General features: G+C 39.8%; 1 protein-coding gene across 6 annotated transcripts; it reads right to left on the bottom strand.

Annotated features, from left to right (window-relative positions):
• Window positions 1–5,636: 5,636 nt before the first annotated feature.
• LOC102080574 (NACHT, LRR and PYD domains-containing protein 1b allele 2) lies at window positions 5,637–21,126 on the bottom strand. Of its 6 annotated transcripts, XR_003217625.1 has the most exons (14): window positions 21,082–21,126; window positions 20,948–20,997; window positions 20,670–20,701; window positions 19,883–19,930; window positions 19,555–19,598; window positions 17,058–17,122; window positions 16,667–16,881; window positions 16,303–16,556; window positions 14,885–15,037; window positions 13,944–14,091; window positions 10,896–10,925; window positions 8,664–8,687; window positions 6,235–8,270; window positions 5,637–6,160 (listed from the first exon to the last, which is right to left on the bottom strand). XR_003217625.1 is itself a non-coding variant. In XM_005464690.4 (13 exons), the coding sequence occupies exons 1-13, from the start codon at window positions 21,115–21,117 to the stop codon at window positions 8,017–8,019; spliced, it is 1,353 nt and encodes a 450-aa protein (XP_005464747.4). In that variant the 5' UTR covers window positions 21,118–21,126; the 3' UTR covers window positions 5,637–8,016. The 6 variants fall into 6 exon arrangements, 5 of the variants coding, with proteins under 5 accessions (XP_005464747.4, XP_025760249.1, XP_025760250.1 ...); XM_005464690.4 differs by having other exon boundaries at window positions 5,637–8,270; XM_025904464.1 differs by having other exon boundaries at window positions 5,637–8,270; window positions 17,058–17,119.
• Window positions 21,127–21,889: the final 763 nt, after the last annotated feature.

Raw genomic sequence — 21,889 nt, 5'->3', positions numbered from 1 at the left:
CAATCCAGTCCAAAAAACCAAGGAACTGTTTTCCTTTAAAATGATGACGTCATCTTGCTGGTGATGGATGCTCGAATAAGTTGCGCGTGAGACTCCATTATCAGCAATATCTGGTATGAATGTGTGTGAATGTATGCATGTAACTGGACTGTGATGGACGGACGATGTGAACTAAAAGTTTTAACTGACTTGATACTGACAAAAAAGCTGCACCGATGTGAGGATTAGTAAATGTCGACAAACAATTCACCCAGCCTGTAAGAGAAGGGTGGATGTTTTGTCTTGCTTTGTTTTTGTAGGAAGATGAGAGAGACTGGAGGGGGAGACTGTAGCTTCACATGAGAGTGTGGAACTGCAGATTTAACCCTTTGGTTGCTAATTTTGAGTTACTGATGTTTGCACTAAGGAAATTGTGTTTTATTAGCTGTGTTTCGATTAATGTATCAGATTATATTGTTGGGAATGTCAAAGGCTACAGTGGAGAAAACGTTTGATTTCAATCATGACTCGAATATGTTACTACTAACCATAACAGGCCACTGTAAAAAGTCAATTAAAATTTATAGAGGAAAATAGTCAAAACTTTAACTATACCTATGAATAACAGGGGAATGGTAGACTTGTCACATTCAAAATAGAGATATGTAATAACGAACACTGGTCCACGTCATTTAGATTCTTTCTTGAAATAGTCAGCGACTGACAAGAGATATAGCCGACAGGGGCATATGATAGGATGTGGTACTGCAAAAGAAGAAGAGCAAAAGTAAAGAAAGAAAACCTATTGTGTTTAGTTGCGATAAATTCAAATTACACTCAGAGGATCAATATGAGATCATAAAATATGCAAATTTTGTATGAAGTACATGACTGATAGCTGTTCTGTCCTGAGCTTTTGTTTCCTATAGCACCCGCTTGACCACACCAACAGCTTTTTGCCACCAAAGGAGGGTAACTGCGAATATTCAAGGGAGGAATGTTACCAAAAGTGGGAAGGGTAAGCCCCGATGGGGGTGATATGGGGTGATATGGGGGTTTTTGTGAATGAATGATATTGCTGATGATGCATTATACGGCTGAGTTATGAGAAACACTGTTTTCAGAGAGTTATGGCCTTATTTGTCTGATTAGAAGAGAGTAGAACATACCGGAGAGGTTTTCTGCCCCATCTAATCAGGAGGAAATAAAACAGGGAGCCAAGGCCACCACTTAGTTGCCGTGTGAGAGAAAGGATGTGAATGTTTAGGCTTTTACGATGGTTTATGCTCAAAAGTGTTGAATTGTATGGAATAAAATAATTGTGGATTGAGCATTTATACACCGAGCATTGTCCTTCCTTCAGCCCAAAGACCGAAAGAATTGGGAGAACTTAACAACTCAAGATTCTTCAAATCTTGACGACAAGCATACAATTCTCCAAAATTTAGAGACAGAGTGGAAATCTAGATAAACATAATTTAGCGAACCACATAAGGGTGGAGGTTTTGGAATCTATATAATAATATGGTGAAATAACACTCAATATAATGCTGACCATGTTGATTATGTTATTATTATTATTATGTATACTAGTGTGCAGACATTGGCTAATCTGAATGTAGTAAACAGGATTGTCGGAACAGTCGGCGTTAAAGTCACCTTTGACAGTCCAGACTATGATGATGCAGTGGACATCTCCGAGGTGGAGAAGGCGTTGGTGTGACCAAAGTGTGGTTTGGCTGTTGTATGTATACTTCAAGATGATATGGCTCTAGATGGACCAGTTACCAGGGCATGGAAGGAGGACAGACATTATTAAATGAGGAGAAGGAATTTTCTGGGATTGAAGATCCTCTGGGTGATTGGTTGACTTAAGCATGCATAAAATAAAAGCTATCATTTTGTTATTGATTGGTAATAGATTGATAACTGGCAACATTTACAGCCGTATTGACTTGTTATAGACTCAGTCTACTTCATGTTCAAGAACTGTAATTAACAGATTGACAATAGTGACACTAAGGGAGGAATATGCAGTGCCACACTATCAGTTCAGGGCTCAGTGATGAATCAGGTGAGCTGGATTCATGGCTGAATCAAGACATAGATTCCCCTGCTGTGGTCAGTGAGGGAAAAACACGGGGAAATAAAATTTAAAAAAGGCGTTTTTATATGTGAAGTTCATATTAATATAGGTTTTGTTTCTAGGCAATTCTGCAGACGCAGGCTCTGGGTGGAGCCAGGAGCTGACCAGATCTAACAGGATAATTAAAATGATTTCATTCCCTAACACAGGATGACAAGGCTGGAGCAACGACACTGGAGAGGAGAATTTCTGATACTTTCTGAGATATGATGTCACTAACCTTTTCGTTTAATTTTCTAGCGCCGATGAATTGACACATGGGAGTGTGTCAAAAAGGGGGGAAGTTGAGTTTGAACATCAAACAAGGGTTATATGAAAATTTTTATGAGTTTATTTGTGTGTTTAATAATTTAGGTGTGATAAAACTTAAGCTTATAAGGACCTTAAAGTTTCCAGACTTTTTCCAGAGAACCAATGAGAAGCATATATCATTATTTCCATGTTTAAGCGTTAAAGATTGAAATAAACTGAATAGCGTTTAGAAGATAAAATGCCTGTGTTCACGAGAAGCTGAGTACCACACTGGAGAGGAAACCGTGGGACGGTAGGCTGAAGGAAACACATGATTTTTGTGAAAAGGGGGGCAAATGTTAGAATTAAAAATGGCTAATTTGTTTTTGATGTCTTTTATTAAAATGATTGGTTTTAATAATTTTCATACACACATTGCAAATGTGCTCATGATGAGTTGGCACTCGGTCTTTTGAAGGTCATAAGCTTCGTTCGGCATGATGTCCGGACTGATAAAGTGTAGGAAATGACTTTGAGTGCAGAGGGCTAAATGCAAACATGCTTACACACACATAGATTATGATTAGAATAAGTCGCTGGTCAGGAAGTCCTGAACATGATGTGCTAAATCGATTTTGAATCACTAGAGGAACAATGGAGAACAACATTAGATTATGAAGGCTAGGGAGAGAGGTGTTTAGGTTTTCTGTCTCTTACAGAGAAATGGACAGACACCAGAGGAGGTCATGGAGATACGAAGATCCTTCGCAGCAGAGGCAGACTGAAAGACTGCCAAGACAGCAACTGGGGTTAAGTGTCATGGCGTTTGGGCTCCGACTAGTCACCTCGAGAGAATGGATCCCATAAACACAGCGATGGCCATGAAGGGGTTGGCGAAAATCCAGGATCACCAGACCAACAAGGAAATTTCGAGACCACAGCGACCACCAGGGTGGCGAGACTGAAGGGATGCGAGAATCCAGGAACCAACCAGAAGAGGGGGGACCCAGAAAAGAAGTACGGACCACTGGAGATTCACAAGTGTAAGGGGTGTCTCACTGGGGTCAGTGAGTTCAGTGGTGAGGGAGGAGTGCTGATTGAGCTCTGCTCGCACTCTCATTCTCTCCAGCCTCTGATCAACTTTAGGCTCACTGATTTTTGTGTGCGACTAACCTCAAGCATGAAGTGTTCTCAAGTGGGGGCTGATGTCTTACTACTCGACTACCTCGAACACCTGAAGTTGTTGACTCCTTCCCTGAGCCAGAGGACGGCTAGAGGGGGTCAGAGCGAGGCCAGTGGACCTGGGAACGGTGACCCGGGCCCATGATGCCATTAATGGACATGGAAGCAGCTGAGTGGGTCGAGGAGTGACACAGTGCAACGTATGGTGACCTCTGGTGATCCAGAGGTCATGAGAGGGAATGTGGAGTTTAGATAATTATTTTACTGCTACTATTCATAATCATCACCATTGCCATTGCATTAATTATCATTTCATCAAAGCATTTATTGAAGCGGTTGGCCTTATGTTAAAACTTGTATTACAAGTATTGTCATAATCTCATATTAACATTTTCTATTACAGGTGCAGCTATAATTATTGTATACACATATTGCATTTCATCAAGAGATGAAGCTCAGTCTTTGAGCTATGGAAAGAACACGCTTACAAAACACATATATCAGGTTATCCGTTTTATTTATCCTTTTTATTAAGCTTTGAGTAGTGGCCTTCTGGTAGAGCATTTACTCAATAGATTACATATGTTCATTAGTTAAGATTATTACACATATCACAGAGAGCTTCTGTCTGGCAAAAGGTCAGAAGCGTCAACGGACGGAGTGAGTCCGAGGGGATGCTGAGGTCGTGACACACTCACACATACAAACAGTAGATAGACTCATGTTTAGGTAAAAGTTCAAATATTCAAATAATAGTTTGCAAAACCTTGTAGCTGTAAGATTATGTTTGCAGAAGAGACAGTTTGTTCTAGGGGATAAGCAGAGTTAGAAGATTACCGGGAAGGACCTGGCCTCGGGAAGAAGAAGATGTCCTGTTAAATGTGTCAGAAGTTGTCGACAGGATATGTGTTTTTGAAACTGTATGTATTGTATCTTCTTGACGTATGAGGGGGCATCATAAATAACACCCCAATGTTAGAAAACAATTTATTGTGCTGTTTTGGGGTGAGATCTTAAAATCATTGTTTGACCGACTCTCCTGGACCAGTTGTTGTTTTTGTGCTCTCCCTCAATATCTGAACCCGGATTTTAACACCTCACACCTCAAACAAGGTGGCAGTAGGCACACAGCGAACATATTGTTTAAGCTCTCTGCGGAGAGCACTGTCAACAACATGTTCTACAAACTGGTCTCGGAGCAACACCTCTGCATTACGCATGCCATCAGGTGCACTTTGTGTTACTTGCTCCATCAGAGCCATTAGCGCTAAGGAAAACTGCAAAGTCTCTCCCTCCCGCTGTCTCCTCGAAAAGAAAACCTGCTGCAGAGTGACATAGGACTGCGCATTACCATACAGTTACTTTAAAATGGTCAACACCCGAGCAGGATCCCCTCGCTCTGAATTAGGGCGGAATTTGATCTCCTCCCTTGCTTCTCCCTCTAAATGGTCAAAAATAAAGAACGCTTGATCAGCAACAGACAGGTGCCGGGCACGCATGCACGCTTGAACCTCTTCAACCCATTCAGCTATATTGATGCCTGTTCTGCCATTGAACATGGGACATTTACGGTCCCTAGGCACCACCACCAAACGCTCTGTAACGGCGGCTTGGCTATCAACATTTGGTATGCAACCAACTGGTGCGAAGGAGACCAACGTGGCACCACCACCAGACTCCAGCGCAGCGCCCCTATCCCGGCGCAATTGCTCATTATCTGCTTCTAACTGCGCTACCAAATCTCTAAGTTGCTGCAATTCTTCCTCCATAATAAATTAAGACCAAAAAAAAAGGAAAAATTAAATCAGCAAGGTGCTAAAATCCGATTACTCTTCCTCCTAAACCTGGATGCTGCTGTCTTGTCTATAATCGCACACTAAAAAAAATAGAGCCTTCAAACAGGTGAACTCAAATGTGCACCCTGTCGACAACGCCAAGTATGTGACCAAGTGGTCGGTGGGGTTATAAAAGAAATAATAAAATGACAATGCCACCTGGGGGGGATTCTGGCCCCCAGGAAATAGGAAATTTAGAAATGAAATGTAATTAAAACCACAACAACGTTTGCATAGGTTCAGGGATGCACACTGAGGCCAGCTCAAATATTAACACAATTTTATTTATTAATGTAAAATAAAAACAAAACAACAATGACAGCAAAAAACTACTTAAAAAAAAGAATTAAAAGAAAAACTGAGATCTGCAATAAAGCACCCGCATACACACCACAGAGCACAGATTGGACTGCACTCTGCGAGCCAGCCCACAGCCGGTGCTGGTTCTGAAGGTCCGTAGCCCCACTCAGTCTCGTGCAGCTCTCCACAACTGGGAGAAAAAGGAGAGGCAGTACCAGTTTTGTAGCACCATCCCAATATGCAGCTGAGGATCGCCCTGACCAGTCGCGAAAGCTGGAGTGAAACGATAGTCCAGAAGGGGCTTAGAGTGAAACCCAAAGCCCACAGTGGCGAGGCGAGGCGAAGCAGCAGGAACAAAACTGGACAGCCAACAGAACGGTACACAAGGCAAAACAAGGCAAGACAAGACAGCAACTAGGCAGGCATCTCGACTCTTCGCTTAAAATCAGGCGGATGGTCCCTGAGAGGGTGCGGCAGCAATCAAACCCTACAAACAAAAAGGCAAAGATAACCTTAATCTTTAATTTACAAATACTAGCAGCTATAATATAAGCGGCTTACCCCAAGACTGGAGGCGCAATACTGCACGGTGGACGCAACTCAAACGCATCTCTCCACCACGGCTGAAGTAAAGAAAAGAGAAACAGCCGCGCTGTAGCGGGCCGCAGAAATATGACTATTAGTTACCTACTTCTGAGAGAAATCAGAGGTAAAAAGGAAGCCTACCTGTAGCAGTCACACTGCTGTGCATTTACTGCTGTGTCGCGCCAGAAGCTGTTGGAATGATCCAACAAAAAACCGGCTTCCCTTTTTACAGACAGACACCACCCTGTAATCAATATGCAGGTGGGTTCCTAATTAGCCCAATCACATGATACAAGGAGCGAGTGCAGCGGAAAGAGAGCGAGGGTCGTAGAGCGAGCGAGAAAGAGAGAAAAAGAAAGGCTTGTAGCCCATCCGGCTACATAAGGATTACATTCACATACCAGTAGTATTTAGCTACTTTTTTCTGGCTGAATACTCGGGTTTCTGGCTGTAATTTACCACAGACCGTATAAATCTTTAATATTGTGAGTTTCAGTTATTCACTAAACGTTTGTCAGCAGAGAGGAAGACCTGCGGTTTCTTGGAGGGCCGACAGAAAGCAGAAATACAAGCGGGAGAACAGCCAGTTTGAGGAGAGGACTGTTGAGCTCAGACATTTAAATTTGCTGGAATTAACTTTATTCTTGTGCCGATTTTCATCATGTTTTTGACAGAAAACCAAATAGTGAATAATTTCAGTTCGATTTGTAGATTTCTTTATTTTATCATTTTTATTAAGGTTTTTAACTGGAGTAAAGTGTTTTTCTGTGAGTAGCCGTATCTCAGCACCACCATCCACTTTACCCCATTCACCATTTTGATTTGGGGCATGAAGGAGCGTGAGAGAATATGTAGAGACAGCCTCCTGATAGCATCACCTTCAACCACGACCAAGTTTATTTACTGAACTAAAATGACAAAATCTTTCCTCTGACACATGCTTAAAAACATTGAAATTAATAGAAACATTTTCAAACACTGAAATGAGCAAAAACTCACTGTGAAACTAAGTGAAATAAACAAATTAATTAATAAATTTAAAAAGAATCATATAAAAATACAAAAACTGTAAAAGTCTGATAACTAACAAACAGCTGCTTCTTCTACACACATGGAAGTTTCTGTTGTTCTGTAGACAAAGTGGAAAGTGGGATGAAAGCTCAGTTGTGACACGTCTCCCAGTCTCATCATTTCTTTCCTGTTTTCAGGATTCATGTACAGCAACCAGCACCTGTAATTATTAACAACAGAGTAAACGTTCATATATAGCCTGTATGATGTCACCAGGTCCAAATTATAAATCCACCCACTATGACATTTAAGCATAAAATAAAGAGTCAGATATTTCTTATGTTTATATGAGAAACACAGAGACATAATGTCAGCATTTCCCTTTTGTAAATACTTTAACTGAAGAACACAAATGTCATGGCTTTTGGTTGCTCCAAAAGACAAGGAGCAAAAGTCCAGGAAAACCGACAAAACTAAACTAAATCTATCATGAGTCCCTAAAAAGTTCAGGGGGGGCACCGTGCAGACGGCAACGGCCGCGACGGGGAGACAGCTCTGGGGGCATTAGTCATAATGCAGAAACATACCAGAATAACTGAAACACAGATAATAATAAAAATCAAAGCACCAGAGAAACATAAAGAACAATCCATCATTCAAAAATAAACCAAAACATAAGGAACTCAAAATGCTAGGTCGATACAACCCCGGACCGTGACAACAAAATGGATTTCAGCAAACTTTCTTTTAGCAGAGGTCATTAACAAGGAGTCTCTCGTGTGTCTGAAGGATTTGGTAGAAGACATCTTTGGAGGCACTGCCAGCTTTCAGGGGACCGCTGTAGAGTTCCCTCATCTTTTCCTGAGAGGTCTGCAGAGCTCTGATTCTGTCATAACTTTCCTGCTGGATAACTTTTTCTTTCAGGAGCTCATCCAGAATCAGCTCGATGTTGGTCACTCTCTGGATAAGCTCCACTCTGTGTTCATCCACAAAGTGGTTTTCTGAGGAAAGATTACAGAGATTCATCACATATGTTGATAATCACAGACTAAATCCATCCATAGCTTACATTGTCTGTTACTTATTTCCAAACAGAACTCACTGATATGTGTTAAACATTAAAGACTGATTCATTGCTGTGCTTCTTTTTACTTTGTACATAATCGACTCAGATCTAACTTGGTATCTTTCTGCTGCTTTTCCCCTCTTCACCCTCAGACCTGTCACACAGATGTCTGCCTCTGCCTGAGCCTGTTTCTGTCTTCCCCTCTCTGAGACCGTCTGATTATTGGATGCCAATATTCAGCACTAATGTTGTCGTACCAAAGGGAACCCACCACAGCCAAACACAAAGTGCAGTTCTTTTTATACACAAATAATGAGAAACATCTTACCTTTTACTTTATCACTTCTTTCATCTGAAAGTGAAAAAAGTGAACAAAGTGAAAATACAAAAACATACACCGTATTTACTGGGCTGATCTACCAGTAGGCGTTAGCTTTAATAATAACTGTCACAGATGATGTCGTCTTCACTGCCCTGCACTCTCTCTTCATACATCTGAAATATAACAAACTCTCTCTCAGCAGGCTGTTTGTGATGCTGACTGGCAGACTCGTCACTCTGGTCTTCTACTTTAAGAAGTTAATTGATCTGCCATCATAACAGCAAACTAATAAAAATGTCTAATAGAAACACAGACTGTAGTTCCTTTGCTTTTCTAATTCTGATCTATTTGACTGCACTAGTGATAATTAGATTTGTTGGGCTAGTCAGTTAGTTATAATGCTAGAGACAGCAGGGCAGGCACTCAGACAAAGGCAGTTACAGGGAGGCAAGTCTCCCCACCAGCAGCTTAAACTGATTTCTGGTGATTACTACTAGAGTAATACTCTACAGTAAAACAGACCCCAAACCTTTAAACCAGTGTTGTATAAGGGGTCATCTCAGCTCTAACACAACATAAATACTTATTATATATATGTAATATATGCAATTCTCTAACCTGCAACATGGCCAGAAACTGGATGACACATTTAATGTAAGGAAAAATTGGAATATGGACGCTTGATGTCATTGTTTGATGTATCAGAGAGTTTAATAATGAGCTGTGTCATCTGATTAAACAGGTGTAGCTGTCATGTCTAAGATTTGGTTTCAGACCATTTCAATGCAATTTCAGAATAATGTTGAAAAATATGTTTTGAAATCTGCAATAAGCTACGTTCAACTGCGCCCTGCCACACGGGGTCACTGCAGATGTTTGATTTGGCAGTTTTACACCTGATACCCTTCCTGACATAACACAAAGGGGGATTTGTGCCTCTGGCTGGAATCAAACCAGCATCCTTTCCTCTCCAAGTAAATAGGTATATCTGTGTGTATATATCTGTGTGTGTGTGTGTGTGTGTGTGTGTGTGTGTGTGTGTGTGTATATATATATATATATATATATACGTATATATATATATATATTTACACACGTATATATATATATATATATATACATATATATATATATATACATACATATACGTATATATATATGTATATATATATATATACATATATATATACATATATATATATATATATAGATATATATATATATATATATATATATATATATATATATATATATATATATATATACACATATACATATATATACATATATACATTATGTATATATATATGTATATATATATGTATATGTATATATATATATGTATATGTATATGTATGTATATATATATATATATATATATATATATATAATAGGTATATCTGTTCTATGGAGCCCTTTTCTAAAACCTTTCTGTAATAAATGGTGCCATTTTGTTTCTTATCACAAGCTGATACCTAACAGCATCAGCCCCAGATCATCCTGTCTAAATAGATAAATCTGTTTTTTATGGATTTTCAAAGTTCACAACAATATGCTAGGCTTTGGGGGACATGAGTACTTAGACTAGCTAAGCATATAACCTTGACATTCACTAGTAACTTTGACCTTGGACGCTAACAATGAAGGTTAAGGTCAAACCATAATCGAGTAAAAAAACAAAAAATCCATATCCAGTAATACGACATGTGAGCGGGCATGGAAGGAGATGTGCATCACACTTTATTTTTTTCAGTTCACAATGATGAAGTTTTGACAGCTTATAGAAGCCAAAGATTTCAGCCAATTCTGCTCCAATCACATGGGTGAAGATAATTAAATACACCATCTTAGCATGTAATACTTCAAGGTCAAAGGTCAAAGGTCAGGGTCATGCGATATAGGAGAAAGCTTTAGTTTCAGTTTAATCATCTCTAAGATGTAAAGCAATATCCTAGTCATTGGGGAACATAAGCACAGCTGCTCCCCCTGAGGATCCTGCAGCTGTTAAAAATAACAAGGAAAGTTTTTAATTTCTTAACAAATGTTCAAACATTTAGAATGTCATTATGCTACCAAACTGAAACATTAGAGACTCAGTGCCACCAAATTAAAACAATTAAATAACTACACCAAAGAATATTCCACTAAACTCTGGGCTACTTAAAAAAAAGAAAAAATCATTCATTTATAATCTGAATAAAAGGTTCGTCTAAATGCTCCTTTTGTGTGATATCTTACCTTTGGCTTGACCAGACTCTGGATGGTCATCTGAAATTCAAGGAAAAACAAAATATGGATACTTGACATTAGAGTTAAATATGAAAGTTCAATTTCAAGGTCTTTCATCTGAATAAAACGGAGTATTAGAGCAGCTGGTTGCCATGGGAACCCATTCTCTGAAACTCTGTATGCACTGTTGTTGAGCTAATCCAGTGGTTCTTAACCTTGCTGGAGGTACCGAACCCCACCAGTTTTCTATGCGCATTCACTGAACCCCTCTTTAGTAAAAAATAAAATGTGATTTTTTTTTTTTTTAAATTCAAGACATAGATATGTTTTTTACTGGTGCACAAAATGAGCTGTGCATGTCACGGTGGAGGCTCTGCCGAAACCTTGAGACCGACTCACCGAACCCCTAGGGTTCGATCGAACCCAGGTTAAGAACCACTGAGCTAATCTGAAGGAAACATGAAGTTTGTAGCGACTGATTGCAGAAGGTTGGAGACCTCAGTGATTTTACGTTGCCCATCACTTTGTGGCTGATTTGCCGTCGTTCTTTGTTATAATACCACTAACAGCTGACTGTATGTATAATATTTTGTAGCAAGGGAATTTCACGACAGCACTAATGTTGTGGATTTTCTATGATATATATGATATATGTGTAGAGCTGGGCGATATAAGATTTTTTCATATCACGATATGTTTTTTTCATTTCAGGTGATAACGATATATATCACGATATAAGCCAAATAACTATATTTGTAAGATTTAAATGTACCGTTGCTCACGAGTAAAATGGGAAATAATCAGCAGCTTGTTTTGATTTAAATATTTATTTCCCATAATAAGTTCAACAGGGTAGATGTACTTAAGGAACATGAGACTTCAGTTTCAGATACATTAAGGCAAATATTGCAAACTACACAAAAGGCAGCCGCTAAAGCGTTTAAGTTTCAAAATAGAACAAACAAAACAGACTACTAAATTGTCAATTCCACTTAGAAACAAAATTTTAATTGTAAAAATAAATCTTAGTTTGTTTTACAGAAGAACAGACAAAATTGACTAACATTTGTCAATATCAAATAAACTGAGAACTAAAAGGAAATTCTCAATCTCTCCTTGTTGTATAGCTTAGCTTTTCAAACAGTTTTAACAGTTACTTTAGTCTGACAAAAGCCGAATGACGAATTAGCGCTTTCAGTCAGAGATTGAGCATGCACCGCTTTATTGTATTTCCAGACTTGCTTTCGGCACAATTTACAGTGCGCGCTACTCTGTTTTTTGTCAGACTTGAAATAGCCGAAATACCTTCACGCTACGGAACTTCTGTGGCTCTTCCGTTCGACAATCTCTCCGGCATTGGAACAATCATCTGTTTTTTCTTCGGTAACCTTCGCTCACGCTCTCGGTTGATTTTTCTCTAGTCGGCGCACTCATTTCCTCCATTACCTGGGCAGCCCGGCTGGCTGCTTCCCAAACAAATACACATGTGTGGCTTGGCACTTGTGCTGTACGTAACAAGTCACGTGACGTGACGCTGCGGCTGTGATTGGTTCGGCTCTGCGCTACTTAATTTGGATTGGCTGTTCTTCTTGTTTTTTAAGAGGACAAGAGAGATGAGGCCTATCGCAATAGTTTAATTTTTTAAAAGTTATTTTGCAATACATATCGTTATCGTTCTATCGCCCAGCTCTACACATATGTACCTGTATACACTGGACTATGTAATCATATATACTCGTATACACTAAATATATACCTTTACTCGAGTATTTTTTTTATGAGGGAATCACTGTGCATCGAATCTACGTGTTCAAAATCACAAGACCCACATATTTAGGTCAAATATTATCTTCAATTATATTAATGAAGTTTGTGCCCTTTATTGTATAAACACATCCTGATCAATACTGTTTGAAAATGTACTAATTAGGATCAATAAGTAACCTTTGAGTGTGTTATGGCCAACGGTGACTGGTTCAAACAAAGGTTAAATTCAGCTTGACACTGCTAAAGTATCCGCATAGGGTCCTTCCTCTGCGTTTATCTGTAGCGCCTCACGGCGTGTCCAGCTCTTTCGATGCCTATACGGCAAACAAACCTGCCCCCCTGTGCGTGTAGCTGGGATTCTGGTTCTCACCTCAGCCACCAGAAGGCAAGAAAAACCTTTACTCGGCATAGAAAGCAGTTTATGTCTGGCATGCGTACCCGACAAAATTGTCAAATTGATTAACTGTTAACTGCCGTTTTGTAGCCTTTTGGACTCACTTTGGCCATAAAACTGACAAAGTCCAATTCAGTGATGGATGTAAAACTGGTTCTCGAGAAGTTATGGGGTAGAGTCAGAAAGTTATGCATCATACGTGGAAGATGAAAAGAAAGAACAAAGAATGAAAGAGTACCCAATGGCAGGAGGAGGGGTCACTGATCCCATATAAGAGGAGGGTCGATATGCCCCACTCTGCTGCTTCTTTCCTGTCTGTCTGTTTTGTGTCTGTGCTGTTTGTGCTTTGAGGCTCTACACTCCGGGGTTGCTTCGCTTTGCTTGTTCACTTTTGGTGTCATCTTGGTTTATTGTACTGATTTCTGCTGTTCATCTGACACTGTTTAATAAACTCTTCTCTAAGAATTCTACTCTTTTCCAGAGGATCTTTTTGACTGATTTGATTTTAATTGGATCTGAAAAGCTGGACGTCCACAGCATTGGTGGGATAAGGTTATCATATTGGCTTCAAAATGTGCGACTCGACACTTGTTGCACAGGTGGCGTCTTATCACAGAACCACTGAACTCCTGAGAACGAGTGATTCTTTCACATATGTTTGTAGAAGAGTGGCTTAGTGCTGATTTTATACACCTGAGGCCATGGAAGTGATTGGAACACATGAATGAAAGGATGTGGATGGGTGAGTGAATACTTTTGGAAATATATTGTCAATCAAACTGCTGCAGACTCTTTTAAGTTTGATGGAAAAAACCTCTTACATTTGACATTTTATGACATACAGTATTTATTATATTAGTAACAATGTTGGGCAATATTGCTTAATAACCACTGACCTGCTCGAATTTCACATTTCCATAGTGGCTCATCAGCTGGTTCACCATCAGCTGGGTGAGTGCGCACCAGTGTAAGTATGAGTTCACTGCCTGGATTCATAACGTACACCTCATAGAAATTTTGCCTATTGTATCTGAGGGTTAACTCCTGTGTTTGAAAAAAACAAAAACAAAGGAACTTTAAAATACCTCTGTGAACACACACACACACTTTCACGAGTAATATTCTTCCACCTTTACACTCTGCACACATCCTTGTTCTGTCACACTTTAATGCCGGCGATAAAGTTACAGTTGCGGTTCTTACATCTGGCTATCAGTACAGAAATGGAGACTCCAAGTTTGACATTTTATTTTTGCAATCTAATTTTATTTAAATATATTTGATGGACAAAGTGTAGGTGGCAGAGACTAAAGCTAAAAAGACAGTTTATCTGTGGACTTGTGATATTATTTAGATGCAGTAAGACAGATATAAGTGATTTTGTTTGTTTGGTTTTTTATTATTCGTTTTAAATCCACAACGTCTTACTTTCTTTATCTATCAGGTCATTTTGGAAAAAGGTGATGGCATTTAAATGAGCCATTTAAAAAAAATAGCAGCACACTAATATAATTACTTTGCAACTCAATGTTTGAACTTAAGAGATTTTCTTCAGAACTTGATTTTCCTGAAACACTAATGTTGACTTTTACCATTATTTTATATTCTTCAGGTAAAACTATCATCAGGACCTGAAGAAGACTGAAACACAGCATCACAAACTGCTGTGTGTGTGCAGCTGGGCTAACAAAGACAGCTGGTAGTCCCTGGTGTGATGCCCCTCACCTCTCACTGACTCAGTATGTTTCAGAGCAGCCGTGTCATTCTGGCTAAAATAAGGCCTGATGTGTTTTCTGCCAACAAGAAGGTTTCGATGCACATGTAGCACAAACTTTACCTTCGGTTGAATTTTTGCACTTGTGTTGTCGGCTTTGAGGCTGAAAAGACGCTCAGTTTGCAGGTACTTGTCTGGGGGATGCTTTATGATTTTTTTAAAATTCAAATTGGATTTTTTCTCATCATTTTTCTCACGATATTTCTCATCAATTTCCTGTTTAACAAAAAAAAAAAGGAAAAAGAAAAGGCAAAATAATGAAAAATAGGGGTCAACTTTACACCAACTTACACCATCTGTGTTTGAAATGACATTTATAATCAAGCAATAAGATTTTTGTGAGAGTATTATGGTCTGCTGGAAAAGTTAACCGGAGAAAAAAGTCCCATTAATGAGAATAAAGTCAGAGATTGTTGTGAAGTATTGTGTCAAACTCTGAGAGGGAGAGTATCACCATGTGAAGGTGATAAATATTTTGCATCTTCATGGGTGCTGTGTGAACTCTCAGGTTAATAACAAGTGTCTAATGTTTATGTTAAGTCTAATTGTTGAATGTGTCATTGTGTTTCTTAAATTTGTAAGGTCTGAGTTCAATCTATAGGATCAAGACATTCCTTTGTCTCTGACCCCCTCTCCAGCCACTCTGTGCTGGGGGAGGATTGTTGTAGACACATCCCTTGTGAAGATTCTGTTTCTTGTGTGGTAAGCTTCCTGCCCTTTTGTGGCTTCACTGTGTTGTGTATGGTGAACCAATACAGGAATTGAACCATATATTGGGTGTGGGGGAGATTACCATTTTATGACCAGGATGTTGTTAGAAACAGTTGTGATCAGGAAGACACACACACCCACACACACACACACCCACACACACGCACACACACACACACACACCCACCCTTGTCTTAGAACCATTTGGGGGTTTTACGGTGGGAGGTGCTTTTGCTGTGATGTCTACTGTGTGAACTTCCCAATAAAAGGCAGCAAGCGGAGACTGTCGTTGGGGTCATTTTTGCGGTAGGATTCAAAGTGCTTTCTGAGACACTGGCCGGGGCCTCCCTTGCTAGCAAGTAAAAAATGTTCGTCTTGTTTTTGTTGTTAACGAGAATAAGTTTCTAAACCAGCGGGGCTTGTGGAAACACAGACCCAACAGTTTTTATCAGTTTTGCTTATATGAAGTCTGTATGATGTTATATTACAAACTCTCGTCTGGGTCCAAATAATCTCCAGATTACAGTGAAGAGATTTATCAGCCAAGTGACTCTCACAAGTGCTGCTGATGTTAAAAGAAAAACTATGATTAAAAAAATGTTCCTAAAATCAAACAGAAGAGATTTATTTCAGCAATAGAGACATTTTTATAATTGGGTTCAATATAAAAAACATTTTTCTTTCAGTGTCTCTTTTGTCTTTTGTCAGTCGGTCCTAATGTTTGGAATCTTGTCCTGTCTCACATTTACATCATTAAGATGTTCAGTTACCTGTTCCAGAGCAGGATCCTGTCGTATCAGATAGACGTGGAGTTTGAGGAATGATGTGTTGGGTTGATAGTACATCAACATGTAACAGCTGATTTTTGGAGGAAATATGGAACGTATCAGAGCTGCTATTATCGAGAAATTTGGTTCAGTTAACTTGACATGTGTTGGTGTGACCTCAGACACTTTTTCCACAACATCTCCACAGTCATCTATGTGAACGACTGCAAACATGTCCAATATGTCAGGGACGTCAGCTGCATGAGAACAACAACACAAACATGGTGAGAAGAACAGTTTCTAACAGTTTGTGCGCTCACTGTCAAAAATGTCAAACATCTGAAATTCTTCCTTCATGTCCTCTTACCGATGCAGATCCAGTGTGGCAGGTGAACTTCATTTAACTTCCCAGCAGTGACTGTGACGTCCATCAGAGGACCTGCAGGCATGTATTGTCTGCTCTCCATCCTCTCCATGTGTCCCTCCCAAGATCTAAACTGGTACTGAAAGCTGGTCTTTCCCTTACAGACCCAGCGCAAGCCCGAGACTCTGCATTCAAAGTGTCCTGCTGCAGACTGAAGGCTGAAACAGGAATTAAATACACACTAATGAAGGAACAACAGAGTGAATGGAAACACAGAGAGTAGTCGTGTGAATTTGATGCAAAATGAAGAATTTCCTCTGTGAATAAATCCAAAGCTGAACTGTTTCCTGTAGTTCCAGTTTGCTGTGCTGCAGCATTCAGGAAGTTGATTTACCTGTAAGTTGGAGCCTCGTCTGCATCTGTACTGTTCACCTCAGGTTTAAGTTTAGTCCAATCCTGCTGCAGAGGACAGTCACTTTAGTAAAGAAGTACACATGTTTATAAAGAAAGAAACTTTAGGAATAAATGGTGGTGCTGGGCTGTGGGTTGACTTTGACTGTTCTCACCATTTTTTCTCTCCGAGATTTTTCTTGGCTGCCACTTCAAGCCTTAACTTGAACTGAGCCTGTGGCCTTCCATTTTCTCAATATGTTCCTCTTTTTATCTTTTATTGATATATTCTTTAATAAATCTTAACAAATTTTAAACCTTGTCTTCTACTGATACTATTGGCGATCCAGCACATTTTGCAAGTGCCTGAGTTTCTTTCATCTGCCTGTTTGTTTTGGCCGTTGTCTCCCTTGGATCCGTACACCTGACTGTTTGGCCTACCTGACTGTGCGTGATGTGGCCTGGAAGGATCTGCGTCTTGCTCGTGTGGGTCTGGATTTTTATGTCATTGGTCTACCGACCCAGTACTGCATTTCACCAATACTCAGCTGACGAACGTATCCGTCTCCGCTTTCACCTGGCTTCTCCACCGCTGGCTGCACTTTATTTCCACACAGATATCGCCTTCCTCCCTCGCCGAAAGTACATCCACTGGGGCTCTCGTCGGAATTTTCACCATGACAACTCTAAGCCAATACAGTCCCTCTGGTCCACTTCTCGTCATCCTCCACGAAACTCTGACAGGGCTGCTGACCACAGTGTTTTAGCCAGCCTGCCCAGGTCGGCTAACACCTCTGTCCAGTCTGACAACACCGTTGTCAACTTCGGCCTCCTGAACATCCGCTCGCTTACGAGCAAGGGTCATCTAATTCGGGATCTACTCACAGATCGCAAGTTTGACTTTTTCTGTTTGACAGATCATACCTGTCTGATTGCACTCAGTTCATTCAACTCAAATCCTTTACTTCTCAGCCCTTTCCTCTGACCACTGGCGTGCCCCAGGGATCTGTCCTGGGGCCCCTTCTTTTCATTATCTACCTTCTACCGCTTGGACATATTTTCTGTAAATACAATATCCATTTTCACTGTTATGCCGATGACACCCAGCTTTATCTGTCCACTAAACCTGATTCTGCTCTTCCCCCATCCTCCCTTACCCTCTGCTTAGCTGAACTAAATTCATGGTTCTCTTCTAATTCTCTCAGACTCAATAGTAATAAATCCGAGCTCCTCTTGGTAGGCACTAAATCAGCATTATCCAGAACCAACAGTTTCTCTGTTATTATCAATAACGCGCCGGTCTCCGTTTCTTCCTCTGTGAAAAGTTTGGGTGTCATCCTCGACAGTACTCTATCTTTCAATTCATACATTAATAATGTCACTCGGTCTGCATATTTTCAATTGCGCAACATTAATCGTCTCCGTCCTTTTCTCACCTCACATGCCACTGCCATCCTTTGTCCATAGCCTTGTTACTATGGACAAACTATGGATTATTGTAATTCACTTCTTTTTGGTCTTACTCAAAAATCCATCCACAAGCTCCAACGTGTCCAGAATTCTGCTGCCCGTATCATCACCAGGACCCCTTCTGTCCACCACATCACTCCTGTTCTGCAGCAGCTTCATTGGCTCCCGGTCAAATATCGCATCAATTTCAAAATACTCTTGTACGCATTTAAAGCTATTCATCATCTCTCCCCTCCATATCTCTCTGATCTGGTTAACATCACCGCCCCATCTCGTTGTCTCAGATCTTCTTCTTCCCTTTCACTCCCCCCCCTCCGTCTTGTCACCATGGGGAGCAGGGCTTTCAGCTGCTCTCCTGATTTCAGAAATATCTCTTCCTTCTCTCTCTTTAAGTCCAAACTCAAAACCCACTTGTACAAAATAGCTTATCCCACATTACCTCTCCACTCTGCTATTTTATTTGTTTATGTCTTATGCTTTTATGATTCTATAAACTGCTTGATTTTATGTTGCTTTTATTCTACTGTGTACAGTGACCTTGAGTGTTTTGAAAGGTGCTTTCAGATAAAATTTATCATTATCATCATCATCATCATTATTATTATTAAATCTCTGAGACAGCTTTCTGTATCCTTCCCTTAAACCATGATGGTGAACAATCTTTGTCTTCAGGTCATTTGACCCCCGTGTCGCTACTCTTCAGAGGAAATTAAAAGAGGGGAACTTACAATTGACCCCCTTAAATACTCTCTCATTATTGGATTCACCTGTGTATGTAGGTCAGGGGTCACTGAGCTTACCAAGCCAATTTGAGTTCCAATAATTAGTTCTAAAGGTTTTGGAATCAATAAAATGACAACAGTGCCCAAATTTATGCCTGATTTTGTTTAAACAATTATTGAACACTTTCTGTAAATCCAATAAACTTCATTTCACTTCTCAAATATCACTGCGTGTCTCCTATATGATATATTTAACTGACATTCAGCCTGCTGTCTTGTACTGAATCAGAGAGATGTGACATAACTCACTTTGTGGATCAGTGCAGGCCAATGTTCATCCTCAGAGTGTTTCTCTGACAGAAAAGAAACATTAAAAGGTTCATTCATGACTGATTTAACATCAGTGTTAATAATCAGACACTTTGAAATAACTGATACTTTGATTTCATTCTGATGATGCTTGTAAGTTGGATTAATAACAACATTAAACTTGTTAACATGAAGTCATATTTGATGGAAAACTATCAAAGTGTGAGGAAATGATCCAGTTCTGTTTCATTCAGTAATTCTTCATCATCTTTTTCATCTTCATATCAATGAGTGTATTTATTGATTGATGTGTTTTCTGGACACTGACCTTTCTCTGTTTCCTCCACATCAAATCCTTCAGCTGATGATCCTGCAGCTGCAACACATTGAATACAAACTGTAACTACATAATACAGACACTGTGTGTGTCCTTTATGTGTGCTCATCCTGAGTATAACACTGATTCCTGACAATAAAAAGCTTTAATATTTCACTTTCAGCTGTGCTGACTGAAGGCAGGAGGAGGGCATAGTTACACAATCACAGAGAAATCAATGAAAAGACTTTGGAATCATTTACCTCATACAGGTCGTCTGTCTCCATAGTGGAGTTTAAATCAAAGCTAACATAAAGATCCATTTACAATACAAGACTGATATTAATCAGCTCAAAATGCAAAAAACAAAGACAAAAATATTTTCAAAGGAAAGACGTTCAAAGAGCTTTAAAACAACATTTACTAAACAAAGTCACTGATTTGGGATACGAGGGGTGATTTCAGTGTTTCAGAGCTTTCCCCCTTGATTTCCTGTTTCAGAGCCAATTTTCAGAGGATTTGTTAGTTTGCTATAACCTGAAAAGCCGCTCTAAAACTGGGCAGCTCACAAAAAACCCCAAAACAATCACGATAGATAAATAGAAGTATGTGATAGGGTGGAATGTGAACTCACAGGTGTGATTATATGTTTTATTTTATTTTTTACAAAGCTTCCACTAAAATGTAATAATACATTTGTCAGTAATGTATTATTAGTTTGGACCAGATTAACACTGGTCCATTTTAAGATCAGATTTTGTTCTTGACTGATCGATGGGAGGACAATTTGAATACTTACAGGAAGTTTTATTCATCTTGAACTCATCAACCCTGCAGAAACAGAAAACAGTATTTTCAAAGTAAATATTTAAGTCTATTCTGACCAAAGGGAACATTAATCGAGTCTGTGTCTGTAGATCCAGTTTATAGGTTAGTCTGCTACCTTGTACATCACAAAAAAGTACTTCCTTTCTATGTTAAAAGAACAGAACTTTTATCTGAAGTTATCACATCACTGAATTATCACATCATTTGTTAATTCAGGTTCAGTTTTTTTGGATTTAGTAAGTTTGCTACCCGGATGAAGGACTTTCAGCCTTATTCGTCACCTGTGTTCTTCTGGCATTCTGAAATGAACAGGAAAAATATTAGCAAGCAATTCCACACAGCTGATGTGTTTCTATGACAGAAAGAGACTGCTGATACTTAACTGGATACAGAGACACTGAGGAACCAGGATAGACCATAAACCCAGGATAAAGAGTTTGAGTGAATGTGGTGTTGAAGGTGTGGAGGTGGATCAGAGTGTCAGAGGAGACTCTGTAGAAGGACAGAGTGCCAGCAGGACAGTCCACATACACTGCTGCTCTGTTAGAGACAGAGGAGGAGGAGGAGGAGGAGGAGGAGGAGATGGATGTTTGTCTCTTATTGTGCCAGACAGAACGAGGACCATCATCAGAGCAGCTCAGACTCCAGGACTGATCATTCCATCCAAACACACAGTCACTGTCTCCTTTCCTGCTGATTCTTCTGTAACTCACTGATATATAAACGTTTCCTCTCCACTCGACCTCCCAGTAACAGCGACCAGTCAGACCATTTCTACACAGCAGCTGAGGATATAAACCATCAAATCTGTCTGGATGATCAGGATATGACTGAACCTCCTCCAGATGTGTCACCTTCCTGTTGTTGTCAGACAGTTGGAGGTTTGTGTTCACTGTGTTTGTGTCGATTGTGAGTTGACAGGAATCTGATGGAGAGAACAAACACAATCCAGCTGCAGTTATTGATCCATCATCTGTTCATTGATTGACACTTTGATGATGACTCCTGACATGATGAAGATGGTTGAATGTGTGCTGCTTTGTTTTCATGAATCCCATTAAAAACACACTTACACTTCCTCAGACCTGGTGTCAACCATCGGACTCCAGCAGGCTCCACCCTGAAAGGAGGAGGGGTCAGAGCAGTCAGCATGCACACATGGACATTACATGGCTCTCATACACACACTGT

This window comes from Oreochromis niloticus, unplaced genomic scaffold (genome assembly GCF_001858045.2).
Source record: "Oreochromis niloticus isolate F11D_XX unplaced genomic scaffold, O_niloticus_UMD_NMBU tig00001767_pilon, whole genome shotgun sequence".
NCBI lineage: Eukaryota > Metazoa > Chordata > Actinopteri > Cichliformes > Cichlidae > Oreochromis > Oreochromis niloticus.
This window is presented reverse-complemented; position numbering and strand designations above follow the sequence as displayed.

Bases quoted from the DNA above. Each gene is read 5' to 3' on its own strand.
- LOC102080574 (XM_005464690.4), bottom strand. From the start codon at position 21,117: ATGGTCTATCCTGGTTCCTCAGTGTCTCTGTATCCA. The intron at 20,702-20,947 runs GTAGCAAACTTA...CTGTTTCTGCAG, and splicing joins GCTGAAAGTCCTTCATCCGG to GGTTGATGAGTTCAAGATGA. The intron at 19,931-20,669 runs GTAAGTATTCAA...AATGTGTTGCAG, and splicing joins CAAGATGAATAAAACTTCCT to CTGCAGGATCATCAGCTGAA.